The 24,919-nt window shown below is 38.3% G+C and overlaps 1 protein-coding gene across 1 annotated transcript in view; it reads left to right on the top strand.

Annotated features, from left to right (window-relative positions):
* Window positions 1-24,919, top strand: part of LOC108775281 (uncharacterized) — a 71,357-nt gene that overhangs the window by 19,490 nt on the left and 26,948 nt on the right. The window contains exons 2-3 of the mRNA XM_018541592.1: window positions 5,839-5,939; window positions 19,346-21,312. Of these exons, the coding sequence (XP_018397094.1) occupies window positions 5,839-5,939; window positions 19,346-21,312 (2,068 nt within the window). The remainder of the gene's footprint in view (window positions 1-5,838; window positions 5,940-19,345; window positions 21,313-24,919) is intronic.

Genomic DNA, 24,919 nt, shown 5'->3' with positions numbered 1-24,919 from the left:
AATCAGTAGTAGAGTAGGAAAGAGAATTGAGGGCATAAGAGCAAGAAATGGTAAAAGGGAGAGAGAGAGAGAGAGAGAGAGAGAGAGAGAGAGAGAGAGAGAGAGAGAGAGATAAAGAGAGAATCCGTACTATTACTCTTTAGGGATCAGGGTCTCTAGTTCTGTACTCTCCATCTTATAATAACAGAGGCCTACCCTTCCTCGAATGCGTTGTGTCCTCCACATTCTATGTGTATGTCTGCAAGCACCGATTAAGCTAGGAATCTAGCTGATTCGTGCGAGTACACCTAATTATTTATATTTCAACACTGTAATAATTTGCTTTGTTTAGTATAAAAAAGTTATGTGGTTTATGAAATATTATTAACAATGGTATTTTTGTGTCATCTTTGTGCTTTATCAATCAGGCAGAGAAAGTAATACAGGAAGAAACAGAGAGTATTATAAAATAAATATGTATTTATTGAAGAATTAATAGTCGAGAATAAAATAGAGAGCGTTTCAAGTAAATTCAAATTGTGTAAATAACAGAAAAATGACAAAAAAAATTTTTAAATATACTTTATATATATATATGAACAAGCAGTGCGCGCTTTTCACCTCTGTAGACAATAAAGGAATAGTAGACTATAATCTGGAGACTCTCTCTCCCGTTTCTCTCGTCAGTCCTTAAAGTCGTTTTAGGGGAAAACAAGACATTTATAAAGACCCACCACGAGATTAGATTTGTTAAGATAATGAGGCGCCTGGTTTAGCGAAGAGCTTCCACTGTGCCTACAACTATCACCATGAAGAGCCTACAACCGCCGTCTCTCCTTAATCCCGGATATGACCTCGCATGGGGAGACGGTTAGACCATTGCAGAATGCAGACTTGTGAAAGGATACGAGCCTTCCTAACGAATTCGCTGAGACGAAAACTCGTCATCATTACGAGTGTTGCAGACGTTACTCGTAGAAATACATTGCAACGTGCTTCTAACATTTTGAACCTACGTTTGCTAAGTATGAGTATATTTGCTTAGCTTAGAACCTTTCCATTATTATGTATATATCTACTACGAATTTAAAAAATTAAAAAATTCTTTGATTGTAAATAACAAAATATATATTTACAATTGTTTTACTCTTATTTGATAGCCTGTGTAAATTGAATTTTGTTTTTAAGGTTTACGCAAATAGGGTGACGGAGAGTGTGAGGATAAGGTAAAGGGCTCGAGAGAGTTCTTCAAGGGCTATGGCCCTTGAGAGAAATGTCGAAACACGGTCGATCAGGATTTATCCTTACTGCGATGCAGGCAGCCATATCCGACGACGCGTTATTTCGGCATCAGTGGAAAAAACATAATAAAATTTAACGGTCCGTCAGGCTGTGGCATTCCCACTGCCGGAGAGCAGCCAATAAATACCGGGAACAAGGCGGCTACAAATCTCAAGATAAACAGGAGCCCGTATTTTTCTACCCCCTTGACTTCCGTCGCGCTTCTCGCGCTTTCTCCGAGCTTCCGTGGAAAAGGGGTCTGTGCTGCCCTTTTTACATTCCTCGTATGAATTATTAGGTGGCCGGACTTAAGGGGTGGACACACCGCGGTATTTAATTTTCACTCCCCATTAAAACAGGACGAATTTTTCCCTAATCGCATCCCTGACGATGAAAGTGCGGTCGGCAGTTTGTCACCGACCCTTCGTTCCGTTATCAATGTATTACCACGCCTCGTCTCAGCGAGTCGTACATTAATTTAGAGAGATTGGCTTTTCGACGTGATTGCTTATCGAGTAAGAACATTTTCGATGTGCGTATTAACGAGACGAGGGATCTTCGGTGTCGGCGAGACGAGTACGTAAGCAACGCCAATTAAGGAGGACGGTGAGGTTGTAAGCATCAGGATACAGCTAAGGTTTAGCGGCTGCCGATGATGTATGTGGTGGAAAATACTGGGAGGCAATCTGTCACACCATCGACGTCCCACAGGCGCCTCTACTACTCTCCGCAGTCTCTCCTCCTCTTTGCGACTGAAAGCGTACGAGTATCATATACGATACGAGTAATACGTATACGAGTAATCTCGTTCGTTTATCATAAAAAAACAAATATTATCTTCAGTATTTTAATAAGTATTAATAGCTATGTTATTGTAATTACATTAATATTGTAATTACAGTCAATTAAATTATTATTTTTAATAATTTTAATTAATATTTAACAAAAGTCTATCTACTAATTTAATTGAATAATACCTCGTGTTTATAATTGAATATTCTCTTCGTATTTTACTGTGATTGGTCAATTCTTACAACCTTATAGACGTTGTAGAATGGGTTTTGTAAAAAATTTAATCAAATATGTAAATAAATTGTCCAATAAACAACGTTTTTTTTTTAATATCTCTGAAAACACAACTGGTATCTCCTCTGTTTTCTCGATACACAGGATACGTGCTATTCTTCTTATTTTTTGTAGTCTTTTTTTTCCAGTTGATCCTTTCGAGTATATGGCTGATTAAACGCGCGCAACTATGTAACGTAACGCAAATATACTGGGCCTCGAGCTTGCCTTGGCTTTCCTTTTTTGGTGTTCCTCATCCCCAACGGCAGCTTGGAGTCGTCCCGTTCTCGATTCCACCTTTCGACTCTCTTTGAATTCCAACCCCGGTCACTTGACGGAAATATTTATCGAGGGTCTCCAGCAGGGCTCTCCTTCTCCTTCGTTGCCTTGCTTCGAGCTAGACAGGACGACGACAGAACGACAACAGAACGAGACGCGGTTCCACGTAGTTCATTTCGATACCTTTCGTCGAAGCTCTACTGTTCCCTCTTCGACTATCACGCTCGTTCTCGCTCTCGCGAGTTCTTTGATCCATTTTACAGAGTTTGTTCGGTACTGATTATTTACTCTCTTAATTACATTTCGATTCTATCTCTTCTCGTCTTCTCAACGTTTATTCGTCGTACGACTGAATGACTGATTGTCAGTTCGGCCGTGCTCGCTTTTAATGCGTTTGCAAGATCGACCTGTGTAAATATACAGTATTTTACATTATAGATATATATTAAGTATATAATGTTGTATATTATTATAGAGCGTAACAAGAATGGTGAATGTAAAAAGATGACATTTTTGTCTTTTTTACCAAATGAATTTTCCGAATATATTAATATGAATAGACAATACACTTTCTATGTTCTATGACTAATATTGACATTTTTCAAATATATCATAAACATGTGAGTGTATAAGCTTTTGTATTAATTTCGGTAAGTATAATCGGGTTTCGATATTTCGACAAGATGATGACGTTTTTATATTCTTTGGTCTTCTCTCATTCTTTCTCGGCCTACAACGGCGGAGAATGAGAGCGCCAGGACCTGATTTACATTTCTTTCTCTCGTCGACATAAAAATTCCGCGGCGATAACTTCCTTTGTTCCACCCTCCGTGGTCGCGGGAACGACCGACCCCTGCAGCTCAAGAACTGCGGAAAGGGGGCGGCGCCGTCGTAACCTCGTCTAGTTTCTCGTTCATATTACATTTTTTCTTAATTAAAGGCAATACACATCTCTTGGAGGTAGACGCGAATCGTTTTTTGTTGTCGACGGCGATAGAGAAACCGAAACTTATAATATTGACAAAACAATACCTATTTGTCTAATATGTAGTTGAGGCTGTATGTTAAACGTAATATAATGTACAGTACACTGTGCTAACTATGTATTTATGTATACAAAATGTAAAACTTACAAGTTAATAAGAATATTAAAGAATATTGAATTTTTTAAAATCTTTTTTGATATATTAAAAAATTTACTTTTATTATTGTAAAAGCGCACATATGTTGATCATACACATAGATTGTTTAAAAAATGAAAAGTTTTTGATATATGAAAAGACTTATTTTTATTTTAACATTCTGTTACGTAATTGTTTTAAAATTATTACATATAATATGCATATAGATATGTATAATATAAGACAAAATAAAAATGACTCTAAAATATAAACTGTTATTATATTATTAAATACATAAATAAATTATATTATTAAATAATATAACATTTTTATGTTATTTAAATGAATTCTTATTATGATAATTAAAAAACGATACTTTTATTAATATAGATAATTACATAATTATTTTTTATCCGAAGAAATTATTATACGATCTGCGTCTCTATGTCTTATATTCGTGTTAATAAAGATTCAAACGTGAACAAATAATGACGATAATTTATTAGATTCGAACATTCTTTTCTATGCGACATTGCGCGAACGTAAAGTTCAGGACCCAGTATCAACCGTCCGAACAGCTTGATCGCTTTTTAAGTTGGCTGATAATTACCATTATATTTTCGCGGAAGTTTTCGCGATCGTACTTGAGAATTATGTTGGAAACGTCCAGAACGACGATTGAGCAAACCGTAACCATGCGACGTTTCGCAACTTTATACGTTCCTGATATTCTCTCGGAGAGCTCCTGGACAGTTATTCGCGATGGTCGTCGGGGATTTATGAAATGGCAATAAAATTTATATGACTCGGTGGATCGTTAGGGGTGCAGCTCGCTCGTTCAGATTGATGTCGGTTGTGCCGCGAGTCTGGTCTACTTGCCCGAGGCTACGTTTGTTTCTCCCTACGATCGTCACAGAACGGTCCACGCTCATTATTAATCCCTTGGAAATTGCGACAGTCATTTTACAATCACTGTATATAGAATGTAAAAGAGATACATTTTCTATCTAATATTTTGTTGAATCAATTTGGAATTTTATAAATTAAATATAGTAACGCATTGTAAGTATGCTTTTTTTAATCGCACAGATTGATCGTTGAAATTTACATTGCATGTATAAATTTTGGAGTGGGGCTGTATTCCGTCAGTTTCAACATTAAAGTAATACGATAATTTTCAATAGCAAACAATATCTCTTTACAGTGAGACATACTTTTTTATAATTACATTATATAATACAATCATGATTGCTCTTTGAGAGCATAAACACAACCTTTAAATAATAAACATATGCTGTTCAGAAACATAAATATTTTCGCGAGAAATAAACGAAAAAGCTCCCTTGTACTCTATATTATATTTATATTATTTCTTGTATGTAATTGTATGTTTAATAAGCTTTCATTAATTATTATCATATGTTTTATTAATTTAATAATTTAATAATTAAACTGAATTGTAATAAATAAATTTATTTATTATATATATGCAAGTACATAACTACACACATACGAAGAGGATTTATATATTTAAACATAATGCGGATCAATTGTTATTTAAATTATGTATAACTATAAAATTAATTAGACAAAATAAGTTTATTATTTTGGAATTTTCGAGTGAGTCCATATTTCTACCAGGTAAAAATATTTAATTTCAGCTTTTTCTTTAATAATATATATTACATTAATAAATCTTCAATAAATATAGTTGAAAGAATTCGCGACGTGTCTTATGCATAATCTTGCTTTCCTATCATTTGAGCTCGAGCAGAGAGAAGCGAAAAAAGGTGCTTCTGATAACTCACTTATGCAGTGAATCACGCGTGTGCTCTGCCGAGCATGATGCCTCGAGGACATGTCTGCTCTACCTGTTGCTCAATTCCCCATCGACGGTAGCAAGTATCGCGCGAAGAATTCGACGGCCTCTTTTTCTCTACGCTTCCTCCCACCTATCGCAATGTAGAAGAATTTGCAAACCGCTAAAGCGACTGCATTATATGAATTCTCAGAAAGTAAAATGATTTTTACTTATTGACTTTTACAACCACAAAAAGCGACATCGATTAATCGTATTGTCACGAATGACCGTGTTCCGTTAATTTTGTTACAGGTGGACGATCGAGTCAGATCACCAGGAACATCACGATGCCTGACCGCTACTACCATGTCACTTTCCATCTCGCCATCTAGCCCCGAAGAACCTGTTACGCTGTAAGTAATATAATATGTATACAACACAAATTTCAGAAAGCCGACTGCTATGTGGTGCTTCAAATGTTGTTATCAAGATGGACGATATCAAACATCTCTATGATATCCATCTCTGCTAGAATAGCTCTGCTTTCCTCCTGTTTGCGTAGATAACAAATTAGGATCAAAGAGACGCGCGTCGAAATAATATATTTTTATTATGGATATGAAATTTACCTTCAACATGATCAAGATATTTTATAAAACAACAAAACGACAATTTATTATTTCTATAATGTAATAAACTAAGCATAATTTTTCTTATTCCATTAAAATAATGTTGTTTAATCTTCGATGTAAAGATATAACTTAAAAAATGAAGCAAACACAACAACATAATATTCAAGATATAATTTTTTACTTGAAATCATAAACATTATAAACATGTATGTACAGCTATTATATAAAACTTGTCATTTTTTTAGTTGCTTACAAAAAAAACCAGAAACATAAAGAAAAAGAGGAAAGACATACTTGGAAAAACCATATTTTTATTCCTTTATAATCAGTTATTACACTAAAATTGCATTTCAAAAATTAATATTATGAAATATTACTACTCAAAGCATTGAAATTTCTTAAACTTTGTTTTTTGAGTTGTGTTGTTGTAACAAATGAACAATATACGTGTAGCATAAAATATTTTACAAAAGCTTCTTAAAAATACTGAGATTTATATATAATAAAAATAATATTAAATATTATTTGCTATGTACATAACGAAGAATTAATTTCTCTATATTGTCCAACATAAGAAAACAAAAAGTCGCGGTAAATGAATGTAGGGATGAGACCGCGCGATCGTTGCAGCTTCCTTTCCAAAAAGCCACTCAGGCAAATTAGTCGTGCAATACAGCAATGGTGTTCTCGTATGGTGCTACACCCTCGTTATCGGAAGTTTCTTCTCTCTGTCGCGCCGGCTTTCCAGAACACCACATAGATGGTATAGGGGCCACGCAGAAAGACGTACGGGGAGAGAGAGGTGATATTTATGCCAGTTTTTTATTGCGCTTTAGCCCGAGAGAGCAGAATGGAAACAATATGTCACCCGGGTAGGAAAAGCAGGGTGGTAGCAAGATGGGAGAAGGAGGAGGCTGTGCGAACTTCTTGTAGGTAGCCCGACCGGCGGTACCTAACGTTAATACTAACGCCTCCGTCGTGCTAGCGCCCTCCGACCGACGTCATGATTTTAAATGAACAACCCCCATTTCTCCCTTTTAGCCCGAAAACACGGGCGAACGACGGGATTGCCACCGTGCGTTTCGCGGCATTAAACGGTTTTTGAATTTGTTTACATTCTACTATTATTTCCATCTTAAATTATTCAGCGTAATCGATTGGCGCAGCGTACAAGTGAAAGTATATATATTTATAAATATTTGTAAGCTCTTTAGGCAGAATAAATCAAAATAAATTGTTTCGTTTGCAGAGTATGAACAAAATTGGCGTGTGAGAGTAAATATATGTAGATCAAACTATATATAAATAAATCTCCAATGATTTCGCGGCAAGATCGAAATATTCGAGGTCGGACAATTTCCAGTGATTCTGCTTATCGTTCGGAAGTGCGCGAAAAAGAAAAGGAAAAAAGAGAAACGAAAAAAGGAAAGGAGGGAAGACTCGTTATTCGGGGTCTCAAGAGTCATCGGATAAGTGCATATCGATTTCTCCCTATTGGCGAGGGTCGGGCCGTCGTCGGTAAGATCGAGGCGAATGGGGAAAAAAGAAGGCGGTAAAAAGGGCAAAGGCTATAAGTAACGGACCGTCTGGTGGAAAGCGCTCGAGGGCGAACAGTGATTTAGAGAAATTAAAACTTTAATTCATGTTCGGGTTCATGGGGGGTTGTGTCCTCTATCCCCTGCCTTCTTTCCCTTCTTGCCCAAGCGCTGCTATGGCATTCTCTGTCCCCGTCGATCGACCAAAATCTCGCTCTGCGCGTAAATTGCCAAGCCCAACTAATGCTCGTTTTGCTTTGCTATTCTCGCGGCTCTTCTATATTTTCATATACTAATCCCGTATTACATATACTAATCCCGTATTACATAAGCTTACATGCCCCACGAATCAATATATGTATTTGTTAGAAAATACGTGTGAACGTGAGGCAGTCTATTTGAATAATTCACATTGTGAACCTAATTTGTTACTTAAACAATTCCTCGGTTGAAACTAAAAAGTTATATTTACATATTTAAATAACACATTTGGCAGTCTAGATATAAAATATAAAAGAATGCCTTGAATATATATCATATAATGCAATAGAAACGTCATTCAGCAAATGCAAAATCTATTTGTTTGTCAATCGGGAATCTGTAAGATCAGATGATTTATAACAAGAGATCAAACAAATAAATGTTTCAGAGCCGATCATACGTGTCTATATAATCACGATTATCATTCTGATTAAAACTGCACATGTATTTTATAGCACACATGCTAGATCGATCTGCGTATAGCCGACAAAAGACGAATAAAAATTCAATATTGTACTGAATATAAGCACATGTATACTTTATTGCTTAATAACTATATTAACTATATTCTTAAAGAATTTTCTCCCCAAACTGATAGAAGTTATCCATAAGCTCTCATCTATAGATATTTCTCCGAAAATGTATTGCCCATTTATTAACTTGTAATATCAATATAGTTAAAGAATTAACTCATTACTATGAATGTAATTTATGTGAATCGCGTTTTCTCCAACTTTGCTGTTCATTTCAAGTAGATTATCTTTAATGCAATTTTAATAAAAATTTTTAATTTAATTTTGTTTATATTATAATTTTATGTTGAGAAAATGCGCGATATTTAACCTGTTTTTACTGTGTCCCTTTATGTCTAATATTATTACTTATAATCGTGAGAATTCTAAATCTATAATCATGATTTTAAAAAGTAACAGACCCGCAGATACAAAAGCGTCATGATAAATCTGCATTTCGGAAGACGTCCTTACAAACTTTTATGAGCCATGCAGGATATAGAATATGAGGAAAGGACGTACCCTTTATCTTCCTTTCCCTTAGTCTGTTGTCCCTATCACAGTTTCTCTCTTCGTCCATCCTTCTTCCATACTGTTATTCTCTCTCCTCGTCTCTACGTATCGCGCTTTGGCTTTTAGGGCAACCTCCGCCTCCAATAAATTCCCATCACTAGCTTCCAGGTACGCCTTCGTCGAGTAAATCATACCGTAAGTGAATCCGAATTGAATGCAATGAGTAAATATGGCTTTAGTATAATGAAAGGCAACCACGAATGTGTCTGGTGGAAACCACGACAATCGATTTCCAATCCATAATAAGAAAAACTTTCTTTGCTGTTATTACCACACTGTATTATAATTGCAATTTAAATTTATTTTTGACATATCACGTGTGCATTTATGATATATCTTACTAATGCTACTTTTGAGGAAATTCAAGCTCCTTGCATCTCTATATATACTCGTATATCAACTACATTATTTTTCTTTATTGCGCGAAGCGAATATAGCCGATTTACGCGTGTTTTCGACGTAGTTTCCGCCCGCATGTATGCGTGAATGCGAGTCAAGGAGCAGCCAGTCGGTGGAAATGCATAAATACATGAGTCGCGGGGCAACGAGCGAAAGAGGGAGACAAGCTTGGCCCGCATATGTAGCGAGCGACTCGTACCTCGTAATAACGTGTGGATAGCGGTTCTCTCGTCGTGAAAATATGGTCTTTCAAAAGGCTGTAGTTTCCCCTCGAAAACGGGCATAGTTTCGCTCGCTGTCGAAAAAGAACGAGAGGGCACATGAGAAATGACAATCTTATTCCACAACTTCTTGTCACTAACTCTGTCTCGTTCAACGATTCTCTGTCTATAGTATAACAGAGTATATAACTTCCCCTTGTTACTGCTTTGTCTAATAATTTTTCATCACATAGGTTATTATTTTTAGAAATCTATTTAATTTGTAGTTTAATATCTCATAGGTGTGTGAAAGAGTACGAATCTCTCCACTCAATCTTTTATAGTGCAATCGGCGACTGCGTGCATAGTCGAGGGATTGTAACCATTAAATTTTCGTGAACGTGACTCTTGAGATTTTTCCTAATCCCTTGCGATCGACTCGATTAAAAGTCGAAGGAGACTGTGAAGGAACGAAACGAAGCGATGACTGCGTCGCAGGAAGCGCAGAAACTGAATACAAGGGGATGACTCTGCAGGCATTAGAGAGGCGAGATTCGCATTCCCGCATTACTGTCACGCGAGTAATTACGCACCGTCGAAAGCAACGGTGCGACAGGGTGGAGGAGATGGGGGGAGGTGGATGCAGGGACGAAAGGAGCAAGAGGAGTTAGAAGGGTTGCTGTCGCTGCGCCACTGGCGTCTCCCGGCGTTGCGCGATTCGCAGCCAGCGGGAGAAACCAGAGCTAATAAAAGCCCACAATTACCTCCGGTTCGAGCCATTTGTCTTGACGGGCGTCTCATGCCCGATATAATTCACCCTGGCAACAACACATTGTTGCCTAATGAGGTGTAAAACATTCCGAGATATCTGGCTGTCTCGGGCTGCGAGGGCGGTTTCCGTAGAGGCGATTCACGATATCGCGATAGCCCTTTCCCTTTTGCGCTCAGTCTGATTCTTCTTCGTTTTAGAGAGATCTTATGGAATCTCGAAATTTTTCGATCCGCGTATCTATCCTTCTTTGAGAGTTGCAAATTACATTAGAATTAATCGGCGGGAAAATTTTTAATAAATCTTAAATCGTGCGCGCGCGCATTGTAAAGAATCTGGGAATTAATCGACGGTAATTCTAATAATAATCTGTAATGTATCTTCTATATTGAATTTATTTCTTAATATTGGATGTATCAGGCATGTATGTATATGTGTTTTATTAGTCACACAAGTTTGTTGCAATCAAAATTAATTTAGCCTATCAAGCATATTACAACTTTTCATTTTCAAGATTTATACGTCCAAGTAAAAAATAAAATATTAAGCAATATTTTTTATTTTTTAATTTTATTTTCGCTTTAACTCTCGAAAATTGATGTTTGCTTAAACTCTTAATAATTTTTTACTATAAAATAATTTTGTATTTATTTACAATATCAAAACAATTCTCTTACATCTTTTACTTTTTGATATTATATATTTAATTAAATGATGAACATCTTATAAAGTTCTATGAATGTAAGAAAGAGTTCCGTCGGATAGATAAATTGTAGACAATTTCGATTGCCAAGTTTTCTCTCAGATTAATTTTTGCCATTTGGTTTCGTAAGTTGCATTGAAATCCACCGATTTGAAGCGTGCTCCGCGTTCTTACTCCTTTTCATCCCGAAAAGTTTACAGAATTCAGCACAAATCATACAGTTTGCCGGACAATGTTTGCTCGTTGCGCTGCGTATCCTTCCAAGGTTTTTCACCGGCACAGTATGGAAGGAACGTGCCCTGTCAATTTGATTTAGCCGAGGGATGTACTACGTGCCCTTTTCACTCATTCTCACCCCGTCCCTTGGCCATTCCCGATCTCTTTTTTCTCTTTGTCTTTATTTCGCCGGAGCGGCAGTGATTTGCTGCGATAAAGCCGCATCGACAGGCGACGCACGTGTATCGCGTGTCGAAGGACACGCTCCTTCTTTCCCAACACGGGCCTTCTCTCAGCGCCCTCCGCACGGTAAGGCCGATCGGAGGAGAGTTTATGATATATTTGTAATCATGTTACCCGATACGCGGCGTATATACGTGCCTCTCCGTTACAACTACCTCTCGTAACAAACGACAGTAAGGCTCTTACATTCGCCAACTTTTAATGACAGTGTCATTACATTGTCATTGTGCAGTTTTTTTATTATATACAAAACTTACGCAACAACAATATAAAGATATTATCGTTAAGAGTTACAAAATAGTAGGTTAAATCTTTCTAATTCACCGTGCGTATAAGTAAGTACACTTAAACTCCAACAATGCCTCGTTAGAAAACGAAATTAGCAGTTTTTACATTTTCCTGTAAATTATTATGCATGTACCAACAGTGACATGCAAAAAGAAATTGTATAACATTCATATTTATATTTCTATAGTGTCATTAACTACAATTTATATTTATAATTTTTAATATATTGTAATTATTATTAATTTTAATTAAATGAAGGAATTCGTACTTTTCGGTCGGAATAGAGCTTAGTGCTAAATATTTTTTTATGAATTTATATACATATTTGATTCTGTAAACTGTGCGTCAATATCTTTTTCGGCTATGAAACGCAATTATAAAAATAGAACCAAAATAGTAATATCATATACTAAATTTAAAACAATTTAATAATTTTTTATACTAATAAGCGTGTTTAAGAGAATATTAATAATTTCATGTTAATATAAGAATCTTAAATATGCGAATAATAATTTGTTGCAAAATATATTATCTCAGCCAGGATTCGATTTTCCGTAAAAAGTAATTATTATTTGTTGTAAAATAAGTTGTATAATAAGACTTGCAACACATACATCTTAATTAGAAAAATAGAAAAATTTTTACATTTCTTAAAATTATAATTAAACATTATTTTTCATACTTATCTCGTTTTTTTGATGTTTTATTTTCGCACGCGGTAGTGCTTGTAATTCATCTTATTTATTATGCAATTTTAACAATAAAAGAAACATTCGTAAGGAGAACGATGTTCGAATTCATTGGCGTGCATTGGCTATACATACATACAATATAATGTTATGAAGCGAATCGCAGCGGGAGAGTCCTCGAGTTTTAAGGGCCGTCATCAGTGCGAGGCTCGAGAAATTGCATCGTAATCCAAGAACGGCGCGAGGCGGACCGTTTTTCGAGGAGGCAATTCCAGTTACCCGTAACAATCTGGCGGCGGCGGCGGCGGTGGAGGCATATTATTATGGTCATAGTCCCGGACAGTTTATTCCAGGTTCGTTTCCAGATTTACTGCCGTCCTTGTTTTGCAATAAGAACTCGTGATTTTCCGGCTTTAAAATCGAGCTGCTTTCAGTCGCACGAGATATTGCGCGAAATTTCCATTAACATTTTACGAAATTTAAAAATACTAATTATAACATACTTATACGATGACAATATAAAGCAGTAATATAATACTGCACTTATACAAACCTTATAATAATTATTATAATTACGTGAATCTTTTTCTTTCTCTCTCTCTCTCTCTCTCTCTCTCTCTCTCTCTCTCTCTCTCTCTCTCTCTGCATATTGCAAATTGCAAATAAAAATAGCAAATTAAAATATTCTTCATTATATATTATATTCTTATCAATTTTTCTATACAAATCTTAAAATTATATGTAATTAGAATTTTATAAACTTCTTTTCTTTACCCTTTTATTTATGCACTTACTGACTGCAGTTAGTTGAATTGTTAAAAAAGAAAAAGTATGTAAAAACTTCCTTCTCATTTATTGATTTTATACAATACATATTCACTTATACGTAATTATTAAATTATCGCGGAATAAAAGAAACTATGGTTACTGCAGTCCTATGATTACGAGTTATGAAAAAACCGCGCTCTTGAATATCTCTTATATTAAAGGAATAAAGATAACGCTTTGCAATAAGTAACTAAATACATGTGAAATTCATTAATGTAGATCTCCAACCAACTCGAATAACCTTGTCTCACGTATAAGAAGCACATATACACATACTGGTACTTGTCACTATGACGTTATCGATCCGATGGTACGGTCGGACGTCGGTTGGTCCGAACACAGTCGCTTCTTACCAGCCCCCTCGCTCCCTTTATCCCTTTCCTCCTATACCCGTCTTTGCCGCCCCTTTTGCAACCCTTTAAGGTCGCCTTTCCAGCGGATATCAGCATTAAACCCCTGGGAGACGTGATGTCCTTTTCAATTTCTCTGCCGCTTGTGGGATGAGGATAGCCGAGAATGCGAAGCTTCGCGAACGGCTCCGAACTTTACAAACTCCATCATACTTCCGCATTTTCGCATATGATGGAAGATGACGCGTTTTTGATACCAGCTACGCAATGCAAAAAATTGTCCGGGTAGTTGATTTGAAAATTCACATACGAATCGCGCATGTCAATTGACTAGACATACACATATCAAGCTAGCTATACGTACCTTATAAGGAGGCAAAACTCGAAAAGATGAAATTTTAGAAACAGAAGCGTATAAGAGAACATCGTTCTCGTAACGGCGCAGTCGCCAGCTTTCGTAACTGCGAAAATTTGCGGCCTCCCACCGCCAACGGGCTCGCTATAAATCAGTTGAAATTTGTTATGCGCGGCACGCAGATGGTTTTGTTATATGAAAATATGTGCCGCGCGGGGATGGTGTGTAAGTATCCCTCGGTAAAACACGTCCCTTATATCCCGCTCGTACCCTCGGCCCCGGTCGCCTCGCCCCGCTTCTTACACCCCCCAGACAGGCCTGAGGCGTCATGCTGTTCTGCGCTCTCTTTAATTACACCCCGAAACCGGGACGCGTGACGTATTGCCGTGTGGCGAAAGGGACAAAAAAGCGACCTCGATTTCAAGCTAGAATCATTGATCTATACCTCCGTCGTTAATCAATGCCTCGATCGGCGATACTTAATGTTTTCAGAATACATTTTGTGTGTACGAATATGAATTATCAAAAAATTTAACGACGAAGCCTTATTTCCTTAATTTTTATACACCTGACTCATAAGAAATTTTTCAAAATAAATTTGTAATAATTGCATCTCTCATAAAACAATTTAAAATCTCATTGTGTGTATTTACAGATAAAAATTTTTTTAAGTAATCTTAAATATTTTATCAAAAGTTTTACTTACCAAGGACTTGAATATGAGCATTTTTTTTTTTTTTTTTGAAAAGTTGTGTTCCAAATTTGTTGATTTGCTGAAATTTTAGAAGATAAACATGAAGGATTTATTGGAAGAAAGTAAAGTCCAGCGATGGGGAGGCTACTTAAAGTGTTGGCCTGGTCAGTGCTAAATATTTGATCAGAATTCGACTGGAATTGGTTTAAGATGTCAGCCGGTAAGCGAGGGTATGCTCATGGGACGAACGAAGAAAAAATAGGAAGGAAGGAGGAGAAAGCTCGACGAATGGACGGACAGTTAGTAGTTATACGACGGAGTATTCCCTCGAGCTGAACGGCAAAATGATGTCCAACCAAACAGCTCAGCTGTCTCGGTCACAGCATTCTTCTCTTACTATATCGACGGCCTGAATTCACTTTAAAATCCTCTCTGCCTCTCTCACTTACTCTCGCTCCCTCTTTTTTTCATTACGCTATAGAAAGCGAATAATAAAAGCATCTCGAAGCGATCCACAAATAAAGCCAATTTTGATGCCGTTAGTTTCAGACAAAATTTATAGAGGTGACGTAACTTAAGAGGGACACTATTTGCATCGTTAACAAAAAGTACGTTAATAGTAAAACATGCACCTAGACTCACAATTTTATTTAATGTATCGCAAGAATAAAGGAGAGCGGCGATAATTGTTGGACCATTAACTCTTAAATAAACTTGAATAGTTCTTATATTAACATAATATTTCAACATTTTGATTGTAATTCGACCGCGATAAGTCATATAATTTTCTTTAGTTATAACAATAAAGTCTGTACGCATTGCCGTTTTCATGCGCGAGTCGTTAGTAGCAGTGAGCGAGGGAGGCACAAAGGTCGAATCGCAAAATTCATGCGAATCCACGCGGTGCCAAGTGGGGTGCATTAGCCAAGTTCCCCATTATCCACGCGTGAGAGACCCCTAAATTATCCGGCGCTCGCCTAGCGCCGATCTCGCCCACCCTTGCACGTTAGCGAGAAAAAGACGTATGACTGCCTTTTCTCGGGAACACCCCCCGACAGGTTTCGGGGTGAAGTTACTAACGCGTGATTTTCGCAATTGCGAAGAAACTCGCTACATATCAATATATTTACGAGGAGAATGTTCAGATTGTCGTCATTTTTGTCAAGTCTTGTTCATTGCCTATAAATTTTCTTTTACAATTTACTTTTTCGATTACATCATTAATCACAGTTTTTTTGAACATGGCTGGAGACGCTACCGCGTCTCCTGATTGATATTGAGAGATGTTATGATACTTTCTGATTAAAATCCATCAATATCTTGGGCGTGTAGCCGATCTAATTCATTATATCTTCAGTATAACAGCTAAAAAATTGTAATTCGTCGATAGTTTGTCTAATTTGGATTTAAAAAGAATATCATGACGAAGGATACTGAGTAAAAAGTTAAAAAAAAGATCAAATAGAGAAGAAGTGGACAAGATTGAGGACAAGAAGAGAGAGAGAAAGAGAGAGAGGGAAGAGATTTGTATGTACGTATCTATATGAATAGAATAAGTAAGATCAAGAAGGGTGATTGAATAAGACAACGGCAGAAGACATCGAGACATAGAGAAGGAAGGAGAGAGTCAGAGGAAGAGACCAAGAGAGAGAAAGAGAAGATGAGAGACAGAATCCGAAGAACCGCCAGGAAGATAGAGAACACAAGTTTGGGCTATCTCTCCGAACACAGTTCCAAGGAGCTTCCTTTAGACTTTAGTGACGTGACGTCGCCTAATACCCTAATCCTTGCAATGGAGAGAAGCACCATCGTCCGCCTCGCGTCGTTATGTTGTTTAACCATCTTCTTATGACCGCACTACGGTTATAAATTATTAATTAATAAACGAGTATTTCTTTTAATTACTTGCATCTGTACCTTAAAAAATTTAGTAAATCTGGCTTGACGTATTGAGCAGTACAAACTATTGAAAGATTAAACTATGCTTAAAAATATTAAAAATTATCTACATCTGTGACACTACACAATATTTTAGTATAAATTAAAAAAATATTTAAACATCCACATTTATTGTTAAAAATTTTCTTTTATTTAAGCCTTTTACTTAGCCTTTTATTTAACTTGTGTAAATAAAATCAATTTTTTATGTATACAATAAAAAATATATGTCGCTGGTTTGATTTTATCTTTAATGTAATTTTTTACTATACTTTGTGACGTAATAAAGTTTTGGATTAAAACATAATGACGTAATAGGAATTTCTCAAAGCGCAAACAAGAGAACTTAAACATTGTATAACGTGACAAAATTAAAGAATATTCGATACCTTGTGATATATTAATGACGTTTACAGCAACGTCTGATGGAGATTTGGAAGGTGTCGACGATGTTTCCTTTTGCAAGAATTTAAACCATATCTGCCAGGCTGTTCACTCATACCAGGGTTACGCTTTCTAATTATTTGTGTTACAAAACCGTAAGGAACGACATATAATCGGTAGGTGAATCAATCCCTAACTCTAAGAGATTCTAGCTCTTTCTTGCATCGCGTTCTCTCCTTGCCCAGCTCGTTCTTGCACTATCGAAGGCCAGTTTCAAGAGAGCATTGGTCCGCAAAGAAAAGTGATAATGTCTTAAGCCGTCGGTGCGATTTAACTTCTGATTTTGGACGAGGGCACTCCCGCCGTCCTCCTACCGCGGTCCATAGCAAGAGTTCGTCGCTCTAAACTCCCGGCTACGTGGTCTGAGGAGGGTTTAAGGTTTAAGGGAAGCTCTCTCATTCCTTGGGATCCTAGGGAGCTCTGCTAAGCGCTGACGTTGATCCTGCTCTTCTTCTGCCTCCGCTACCTCCAGCAGCTCGGGTTTATCTAATTCCAGTTGTAGGTTCCTCCTATCTGTAAACCTTACGAGCGTACCAAAGGGCGAACGTTGTGCAGTTAAAGGCCTAAAGTCTTACAAGTCATCAGAAAGATTGGTAATTTGCTAATTTAAAATATAATTCGTAATTGTTAAGATACATTGCCGAGATACTTTTTAGATATCAAATTCAGACTGTATTTAATTGTAAAAGATGAGCAATTAATAATGCTTATTATTAGTTATATAATTTACAGCTTGAGAATTTTTACTGTCAAACAAGTTACTATAAATGTTCTATTTTTGATGAGTTTTTGAAAGATTTAATGCACGTGCGTTAATAATTGTTTGTATATTCGGAATTATGTACACTGTATTTTATTACAACACACATCGAATTCGTAATAACTTTCAAAGTCTGTTTCATTTCGCACTTATCATTTATCAGAAATTTTATACAGAGAAAAATATAAATTTTCTGTAAGCAAAGTTATTTCTATTTAAATCGGCAGAAATTTCACTTTTTCTTTGAAAATTTAGCTACGTAAAGAACTCGCGAATTGTGAAGTGAGCAGAGGTCGGAGCCAATGTCGCTTGGATTCCTAAGGTTGCAAAGAGAACTAGATAGCACATACATATCGTGGCGCGTCAACCCGAGGAACGGTGGAAGGGGATTAATATATATATATATATATATATACACACACATATATATATGTATGTACATGTAGACGCGAGTGGATATAAGCGGGAGAGGTGTACGAAGCACGTACCTCAACACACTGAGAAAGAGAGAGAATCCTCTAGGTGTGCACCCAGGAACCGCGTATCCCCTTCTATTCTACGATAATCGTGGCAGGGGTTGAGCGAGGGGGATGTGCAGAAGGGCTGGGAATCGCGCTCCAGCCGAGCTCAAGGGGGTGGACAGTGCGCAGAACCCGCCCCCACCTTTCGCGACGAAGCAGAAGCCGTCGACTGCCCGCGCAAGTCTTCATCCCCTCTGCCGACGACGGAAGATCGCCACCCCCGAACGAACTTAAACATAGCACAGTAGCTCGCGAGCACCCCGTCTGAAAGGGCTCATCGCGTATACGAGCCGGACTTGTGTTATATATATATATATATATATGTGTGTGTGTGTGTATGTATACAATATATATGTATATATAGTTATATATGTATATTGGCGGTTTGTCGAGCGCGCGTGTCTTTATTGTGTGCGTGCGCGCGTGCGTGTCACGCAGTGCTTGTCTAAATATCTCGAGTCCGCCGCAAGAACGAAGCAAGATAGAGTGTGCCCCACTAGAAAAAGATAAATATCACGAAAAGAGCCGAGCGATCGTTCACCAGGACAAAGAAAAAGAGAAAGGGAGAAATACGGATTCATCTCAGCTGCATAGAATGATTCTTCGAACCACGCACTCGACAATTTTTGGCAGATGTCAGGTGAACTCTCTTGAGAGACAATCCCTTAGACTTTGAACGCGCTGTTAAGTAAATGACGATGGGAAAAAAAAAGTGACCAGTGGCAGGCGCTGAGGATCCTTCCCTAACGAAAGAGCCTAAATCCTGAGCGAGATGGGTTACCTTTCTTGTTAGATTGCGCCGGCTTCGAAATCGACGATTTTGCACTCGTGTACCGAACGCACCCTTGCGTCTCTTGTGTCCGCATGGCAGAGCAGACTTGCTGATCCTCTGGAAATTTTGTGTTCCAGGGTGGAACTGACCAGCGTGCCGGGCGGACAGAATGCGATGGCTCATCTCAAAAAGCGGAAACTGGAAGCAGAGTCGGTCGCGCAGAATCCTAAACAAACGCAGCAGCCGTCGCAACAGTCGCAGCAGCAATTGTTGATCGGCAAGAAGGGCTTGCAGACGAGCACGTCGCAAGAGATGGAGATGTTGACCGATGCCGCAACGAAGCGGAGGAGGAAAAGCATTCGTGACGATGACATGCGAAAGACGATCGATGTCGTTGATCCTAACAAAAATATACCGTTGCCTCAGAAGAAGCGCGCATTTACAACGGGTAACTCGGGTAGTCCTGCCAGAAAATCGAGTAAGCATAGCGAAGAACCTGAAGACGATGAGACTCTCATAAGAGAAACGGAAGCCGCGTTGAAAAGTCTGTCAGGCAGCTGGCCAGGACCTAGAGGATCTCTATATCAAAGAGGCAATTCGGATGAGGATAGATACGAGTCTAATTTTGAAAATCTTTTCGAGGAAAAGAAAGAAAATCCTAAATTGTCGCCCTCATCAATATCAACATCTTCGACTACGAGTAATGACACCGGTTGTTCGTTGAAGGACGTAATAACTCTTCGCGGACAACAGGATCGATCGGGTAAGTTGCAACAGCAATTGAATAAGCAGCAGGATTCGAAACAACAGCATCCAACTAAAATTAAGAAAGATTTGGACAATTTATTGAAGATAGAAAACGAATGCGCAAACATTCAGTCTCAAGTCAACAACGTTAATCAAAACGAACCGCCGAAAATTAGACCAATTTCCGTTCGCTCGTTGTCAAGCAAAGAGAGGAACGAGAGGAACGTGGTAGGCGCACATATTGACCCTCAGGGAAGGCAATCGGACAAATATTCCAGATACGATCCACCGGACTTCAACGAATTAGTCGATGATTCGTCCAACGAACTAGAAATTGACATGTCGGATCCGGCCGCTGACAAGGATGAGGGCGATCGGGACAGATCGAATGACCGAGAACGGGATCGTACATGCAAAAACGGTCAATCACCTCAAAATATTAGCAGACAGCAGCAGCATCAACAGCTTTACACGAATTATCAAAGACAATATAACGATACCAATATGAAAGTCTCATCTACGGGAACTTCATCATCCTCATCGCCACCAACGAATCCTCCGTTTTCGGCAACATCTGCTTTCAGGCCGCCTAACACGGACCACTCAAAAGCATCGTGTCGTAGCTCTTCATCGGTCCCAGTAGCTTCTTCGACGATTCCACCAATCGGTCCGTATCCAGCTGCCGCCACATTCGTGGGATATCCGACGCCTGGACCGACGATGCCAACACCGCAACCTGTAGCCGGTATCTCGCCCACAGTCGATGACAAGCACTCACCCACAGTGTCACTCTTACAACTGAAATCCTCGAAGGAGGAGAGTCATCATGTGACAACCCACGACGTAGCCACCAATTCTGTATCTCCCAGCAAGAGTCCTACCAGCGGTCCACCTTCCGTTACGAGTCCCGATTCTTCAAAACAATATACAATCCTTCAGCCTGCGGGAGTGGGTTCCAGAGCAGCCAGTGCTATTCAGGATATCGCGAGGGAAGGAGTGGTGAGTGTTGCCGCTGTTAGCAGCTGCACCACCGCGAACAACGGTAGTGCGAGTAATGTCAACACCGCGAATGCAAACGGCAATGGAGTGGTTGGTAATAAAACTACCAACGGGAACAACGGCGCTAATGACAGCAACAGTACTACGAATCCTGCCGTGAATCCTAATGCAAACAGCATCACCAGCATAACCATTACAACCGTGTCAACGACCACTACAACGTCTAGTCCGACAGTCGCTGCTGATGTGCCTTCGGCGAACGGCCAGCAGGACAATGTCATGAAAATGCCAGAGAGACCCGGCACCTTCGATAGTGGCAGGCCGGGAATGTCTATGTCTCCGTCCAGTCTCGGCAGAGGTGAGAATTTCTTGTCTGTCGCATTGAAACAATATTTTCTTAAATATATTCCTAATATGATATTAATGGAACTAATACTGTTTCAGTTAATTATCATGATGGAATTACTTGTAGGCATTCCTTTGAATTATACATTCAAAAAATAAAAGGAAGTTTTGAATTAAGAAATAATAATAAATATATGTAAACGCGCGCGGGAGAAAATACATGTTATAGAAAATAGTATTATTAATGATGCTGAAATTTTTTTTCAGTCGAATAAAATATAACATATTATGTCCTAGAAAATATTGATATTTGAGTTGATATTAACATTGTCTGCAGTAACTCAATTTTTTATAAGTAAAATTTGAATCGAAAGAAATAAATTAAATAATAGAAAGATTTCTATCTTTGGTCCACAAACGATGCTTAATAATATTCATATACATGCAAATGCATCTTTTAGTTTTATATATATTATAGTTACTCAATTTTCGACTTTCTAAATACTATATTATTTCTTTGAAATGAAAGATATCCGATTATCCCGTTGGTCGATTGTGATATGGATAATTTTTGCTAAATTATACATGAAAGATCTCGTTACGACAATTTTTTCCTTGCATTCTACTATTATGTGTGTGTGTGCGTGCGCGCACCAGTATTCTTATAAAGAAAATATATACATTACGTACACAGAGGGAAGTCAATATAAATAACGCAGTTTCAAGATTGAGATGTACTGCACTTTAAAAAGATATCAAAAGATTAATGGTGTTTTGAAATTTACGCAGAGTTCAAATATGCGCATAAAAATTGGAACTGTTTAAATTATAAATGGAGATAGTAATCGTAAGTCGTGGTAGGGTTACCGCTCGTGTGTTATACGTTACGAAAGGGGACAAAAGGCATTTTCGACTCTCTTGGTTACGCTGATCCTCTCCCTTTCTCTCTTTCTCTCTATCTTTCTCTCTCGCTTTCTCTGTCTTGCTCTTTACGAAGTTAGGGGAGTTAGGGCAGCACGGAAAATCAATAATTACGAAGCGAGGGGTGATGACTCAAATGCTGAAATCAAGGTCTCTTCGAGCAAAATTATTCTCTGTGTGATACAGCCATTCCATACATGCTCTCATCGTTACTCTTTTATTCGTTTTTTATTATCTAAAATGTTTTGGATTTAAGGACATATATTTTAAATTAACAGAGAAGGACACAGAGAGAGAGAGAGAGAGAGAGAGAGAGAGAGAGAGAGAGAGAGAGAGAGAGAGAAAATACTCTCGGAAGTAATAGTGCTTTAATCGCACTTAATGTCTTTAATCATCAATAAATGAAATTGATTTGATTCAGTGATTAGACATGATAAGTGTAATACAGAGAAAATGATGAGCCGCGCAATCTTTCTTCCGAGAAGACTCAAAGAGTCAAACCTCACGCGTCATACTATACATTCGCCATAGTGTGGAGGTTCGAGTGCATTCCAGGGTCTTAGGGCAGCGAAGACACGACGTGTCTAGTCGGGGAAATTTGGGGTTGATACCACGTCATACGTATAAGCCGCAGCTGTCAGCGGCTGGAAACGTGACTAGCATCCCAGCCGCTCCAAGCCACCTTATTACCACCCTGTGCCTGGCTGCCTGTCCTCATTATCCCCTTAACATTTTCTCCGGCCGGTGGCTGCGAAGATGATCGCTTTCAAGAATTCAATCTCTCGCGTTTGATTTCACATCTTTCATGCGACGAACGCATGAAGAATTAATTGGATAAATAATCGCGATAATTTTAGAAAATAAAAAATACAAGTAATCTTCAAAATTTCAACTGTTTATAATGTTCATATAGAATTATATGTATATTAAGTTTATATATTGAAAAACTAAAATAGTTTGTTCATTGTGCAAAATCTCAAATAAAATTACGCGACGTGATAAATAGGCTCGATTAAGCGCGCACTTATCAGCGTGACGGCGATACAGCCATACCAGAGTCGGTCAAGTTAGGGTTTTAATCGAAAATCTCTATATCTTCCTTCTCTCTTTTTTTCGCTCTACGCTTTCCTCCTTCTCTCTCGCTGAGAGTTGCTCTTGATCTCTTCGATTTAGCGTGACGATCGCGTGCGCTGTTTTTTTTTATTTGCCGCACGCTCACATGCAGGCGCGTGTAAGGGCGTGTTGACACGCCATAAAACCGCTATCGGGAAATCCGTCAGCCGCAAAAACCACCCTTTCCGCGTCGAGAAAGACCAGCCGCGCGCGCGCGACGAGGTCGAGTCGGCTAATAAAAAAATAAACTGCCCTGTAACTCAATTTTACGCTGCCTTTGCGACCGCACGCATAAAAAGGACCTTTACTCGCGCGCGAGGGCTCTACCCTCCCTTTAAGGGCGCCGCGCGCCTCCGTGTGTAAATACCTACTTTGTGATTGTTCCTCGCGCTGTTCTCTTTTTTTAGAACCTCCGATCTTTTCCTTATCCAGTGTATCCGGCATGCGATTTAGCGCGGGAAAGTGTCGGAGGATTATTATACGCATCAGGTATCCCGGGTATCATCGTGCAATTTTATATCGACTCTATACTGGAGATTTCTATATAAAAATACTTACAATCTCTTGCGATTACATAGTATATCGTTGTATAGCTAACGCTCACATTGCGCATTGTGAAATGAGTATTTACTTTTGCCGTCTCAATTAAAATTTATTTCAAAATACATTGCAAAATATTCTGTCACAAACTCGTTTTTATACCAAGAAAGTGCTGTAATAGTAAGAGACGTATAGTCGCGTCCACTAATAGTATCTTACATTCGCAAGGACAGACGTGCGATTCATCTATTCTTCTTTGAAAATATGAAAAAGTTGTACCATGCAATTAACTACATATAAATAACAATGGTAAGACACATATTTTTAAATCATAATATTTTTAATGCATATTGAATATTATTCAAGCTATTCGTATATACAAGTATATCATATGTCGATAGTAAAATAAACTTTAATCGTATTAATTATGTCTTTACGCATCTCTTTTTATCTGGCAAAATATAGTAATTGATCACCGACGAAGCTAAAGTACTGAAAATACGAAAATTTCAAGCAAACGCGTACAAGTAAATTCAATTTATAGTATGAAATGTAGGCATTATTTATTATTAAACGTGCACTTTCGTTCTGGGGCTCGCGTGAATATTCATCCATTACACATGAATACTCAATTGCGCTGATTAACGACTTTTGACGGCGAATTAATAATTAGCGACCAGCGAGTGCTCAATTCTCCCCGATTATCTTGACGACGGCGATGATTTTTCGCGACGCCGAACGAAAGTCTCGGCGCGTGTCGCGCAAGCTGGACGAATAAAACAATCTCGGTGTTTATATACACGTCTACCCCTTCCGTGAACCCTTCACGTGAAATGGCTACAAAATAACACAATTACAACGCGACCACGGGCTCACCCTCGGTGACCGGCGTCCTCGTTCTCACCCCTTGTGATCCCGCTTTTTTCTCTCGTCCCTCCGATTCTCGTTGCTCCATTACAGCACCGTTGTAGGGAAAAAGAAACTAAAAGAGAGGGACCTGCGATAAAGGAAAGAGGAGGATAAGATCTAAAGGGAGACAAAGAGAG

This window comes from Cyphomyrmex costatus, unplaced genomic scaffold (genome assembly GCF_001594065.2).
Source record: "Cyphomyrmex costatus isolate MS0001 unplaced genomic scaffold, Ccosl1.0 scaffold296, whole genome shotgun sequence".
Taxonomy (NCBI): domain Eukaryota; kingdom Metazoa; phylum Arthropoda; class Insecta; order Hymenoptera; family Formicidae; genus Cyphomyrmex; species Cyphomyrmex costatus.
This window is presented reverse-complemented; position numbering and strand designations above follow the sequence as displayed.